Source organism: Zerene cesonia, chromosome 10, assembly GCF_012273895.1.
Source record: "Zerene cesonia ecotype Mississippi chromosome 10, Zerene_cesonia_1.1, whole genome shotgun sequence".
NCBI lineage: Eukaryota > Metazoa > Arthropoda > Insecta > Lepidoptera > Pieridae > Zerene > Zerene cesonia.
The window spans coordinates 9,544,411-9,547,659 of NC_052111.1; the positions used below are offsets into that span (position 1 = coordinate 9,544,411).

Below are 3,249 nucleotides of genomic sequence, written 5' to 3' on the forward strand. Positions count from 1 at the left end.
AGATAACAAAATATACCTTCATTACATATCTTTTCCAGTAGCTGTTTGTTGCGTTTGATAATGTGACACTTCTTGCTGATTACGGAGGGGAAGTCCAATTCGATAAAATTGCTGACAGCTTGAGTTGTGTCCTTGAGTCTCCAGTATAGCGTGTCATAACCGCACCCCAGATTTATTATTTGACACTTAGTGCCGCACCTCTAAAAAGATTGGAACTGATTACTTTATACTATTAGAAATACTGACATGTCACACTGACTTATGTCCCTTCTGGTGAAAGGATTTTCAAAAATGATCTATCTATTATTCAACCATACAATATTCTACTTAAGTATACGAGGGTGGATTGAAAGGTTTGCGGCCTGATATATAATATATAAATGTATTTTTTTAAGTCTATGTCTTACATTTGTCTTAATCAAACTCACGAGATTGTAGTCTGTCCACAAAATTGTGATCCATAACATTTTATTGCTTGCAATTTAACACTTCAATGAGAATACATTGCAGTTATGTATAATACTAAGTATAGCATTTTCCCAATTTGAGACTCGAGATTGTAATGTAAAGGTATAATAAAATATAATTTATGTAAAGTAAAATATATATAATTTACTCTAATGATTTTTTGATAAATATGGATGATGGAGAACAAAAACGGCTATAGTGCTCAGACTATGAAAATAAATAGAAATTGTAGTCTGAACAAATCTAAATTATAGCTAGACTCAAATCCGTTTCGTTGGTGAAAAATTAAATGTGACATATATGAAACATAGTATGCAGCGGCTATAGCTTACTTCTAGAAACTGATGTATGAACATCTCCATTGCCTTGACCCGAGCATAATAGCCGCGATTTATCTCGGGGGCCTTCCTGTCCACATGTTTCGCGAAATATGAGATGTATTCGTCTTTCCAATAGCCGAGTTCCACTGCGCATCGTTTACACTCCGTAGCGTCCGTGTTGGTGGCAATGATCGCCTCATCTTCTACGGTCCAAGATATTATATTATTCATTTTAATATGTTGTTAGACCTAAGCGCAATTGGGAGTTTTTAATCAACCATCACTTGGCTCCACAAATTTACTATAGTTTAATGAAAAACAAATATCAAAATGTATGTTTTTTAGACGAAAAGTTAAAAGTAGTTTATTTTTATCTCGGCAAAATAGCCAGTGCCACTTTGTGCGTTGACGTCTGACAATGACATCACAGATTAAGTATAATAGAATAATGTATCCATTAACCATAAACCATCAAGTTGCGAATGACATATGTGTGCCGCTGTGCAATCTGGTTTTCCATTTAGCTAGTTTATAAGTCGATCGCTTTTTCGTTAAAATAATTATTCTGACTTATCAGTCGTTACTTTTACGTCCATGCTTGGTACTACGTAGATATTATGTCAACTGGTACTAAACTCTATGGCAGATACAAATTTTCTATAGGCAAAGGTACTTATTCCAAATACATTCATCGAATTGACACTGACAAGTGACAACGACAAATTAGCTTTACCTATTGTAAACAGCTGATTGTGAAAAATCATGTTTGCATTTTAATTTTTTTAAATTTGAAATATGCATACAAATGATGCTTTGCCTATAGTTTTAATAAGCGCAAAAAATATTGCGTCTGTCCATAAAGTAGTATCTGGTAAGATTTATCTTGAAATGGTGATTTAAGAAATTATCAGTATTCACTTATTTCTCTACTAATTCCTTAACTTTATTAGCACTTATCGAGAACGAAGTATGTTCAAGCGCTAACAGTCTGAACGGCGAGGAGTGGATGTGGCATATAGTGAATAAATACTATCGTGCGGATGTAAGAGTTCTACCGTTTGTGGACGGTGAGACGCCCTCTACACATCTTTCTGATCTCGTCGAAGCTCATGTCATTTATTTAAATGATGACGAGGTATGCTCATCCCGCTATATTCTATGCTGTTATTTGAAATCATTATGTGATTTAACATACCGTTACAGTCATACTTGTTTTTCAAATTTTCAGAATGAGGAGTGCGCAGAATATAGATTTATTCATGTGGGAGATCATTCACGAGTATCCCAAGTCCGACTCGTGCTATCGGAAAAGCCAGAGAGTCCCGCACTCGCGGCGTGGGCCACGCGTCGCCGCTACGAACTAGTTCCCCTGCAGATGCATTCCGATTCAGAAGATGAGAACGATGACGACATACGGGGTATACCGCGCGCCCGCGCTGCGATACACGCCCACACCTGGCGAGGTCTAGTTCGCTTGGATAAACCCAATGCCCCTCTGCCTGCAACTGGTCAGAGTGATAATATTAAATCAATTATAATCATTGGCATATACTGAAGTAAATAAGTGAATAGGACAATGTGTTTCACTTTCAGAAGATACATTGGAGTCAGACGGCGAGAGCTGCGACTCGTGGGGCTCGTGGCAGGGCGAGGGCGCTGGTGAGAGCCCGGGCGGGGACGCGGCGCAGGGCGCGGGCGCGGAGGTGTTCGCAAGCATGCTGAGCACGCTGGCGGCGGAGCGCGCGGCGCTGGCGGCGCTGGCGGACAGCGAGCGCCGGCGCCGCGCCGAGGCGTTGCTCTGCGCCTTCACTGCCGCGCTCGCGCCGCCTCGCCGGAATTAGTCTTCATATTTTTTGTGAAATTATACTTAATATTTTTCGTTTCTTTTAGTCCATTTCAACCAATTTTGCATTCCTTTGTGTAAAAGGCGAAATATCAAATACACACACAACAAAATCAAGACATATTCATTATATTTAAATAATTGTCTAAAAATGTATAGAGTTCTCTGATTAGTGAATAGAGGAATTATAGCTTATTTTAAGGTCTTAAATAAAAACATTTAGAGATATTTTTTTCTCGTATTAATTTAGAACTCAAATTCTTAAAACTAGAGCAGACAAGGTCATGAAAATTTTTCACAGCAATTGTATTATGTTGAAATTTCATTGCGTATCAATCCCCGTAATTTTCCATCATTTATTAAAAATAACATAAAAAATGCTGTTAGAACTTCGATCACTGTCGCCAGATGGCGATTCTATGCGAAGCTAGAGCACGCTAGTAAAGTTCTCAACAATATATGTATAAGCTATCTTGTACAAAGGGTTGGTATCCAGTAACCAGTACATCCAGTACATCCAGTAGTCAACAAAATACAGTGTTAGTTAAGCAGTGTTATAATATAGTGTAGTAAAAGTGTACAGTGCAAATCGGGAAGAATAAATCGTTGGAAAGTAAA

The 3,249-nt window shown here is 38.2% G+C and overlaps 2 protein-coding genes across 2 annotated transcripts in view; one reads left to right on the plus strand and one right to left on the minus strand.

Moving 5' to 3' along the window:
- LOC119829433 (leucine carboxyl methyltransferase 1) overlaps nt 1–1,208 on the minus strand; it is a 3,777-nt gene extending 2,569 nt beyond the window's left edge. Inside the window, exons 1-2 of the mRNA XM_038351921.1 lie at nt 801–1,208; nt 17–200 (exon numbers count right to left, since the gene is read on the minus strand). Of these exons, the coding sequence (XP_038207849.1) occupies nt 17–200; nt 801–1,019 (403 nt within the window). The 5' untranslated portion in view covers nt 1,020–1,208. The remainder of the gene's footprint in view (nt 1–16; nt 201–800) is intronic.
- A 289-nt stretch (nt 1,209–1,497) lies between these two features.
- Nucleotides 1,498–3,249, plus strand: LOC119829416. Its single transcript, XM_038351903.1, has 4 exons — nt 1,498–1,659; nt 1,739–1,923; nt 2,017–2,296; nt 2,382–3,249. The coding sequence occupies exons 1-4, from the start codon at nt 1,584–1,586 to the stop codon at nt 2,627–2,629; spliced, it is 789 nt and encodes a 262-aa protein (XP_038207831.1). The 5' UTR covers nt 1,498–1,583; the 3' UTR covers nt 2,630–3,249.

Excerpts from the sequence above, each read along its gene's own strand:
- LOC119829416 (XM_038351903.1), top strand. The coding sequence starts at position 1,584 with ATGCATACAAATGATGCTTTGCCTATAGTTTTAATAAGCGCAAAAAAT. Across the intron at positions 1,660-1,738 it reads TGTCCATAAAGTAGTATCTG|CACTTATCGAGAACGAAGTA; the intron begins GTAAGATTTATC and ends TAACTTTATTAG. Across the intron at positions 2,297-2,381 it reads TGCCCCTCTGCCTGCAACTG|AAGATACATTGGAGTCAGAC; the intron begins GTCAGAGTGATA and ends TTTCACTTTCAG.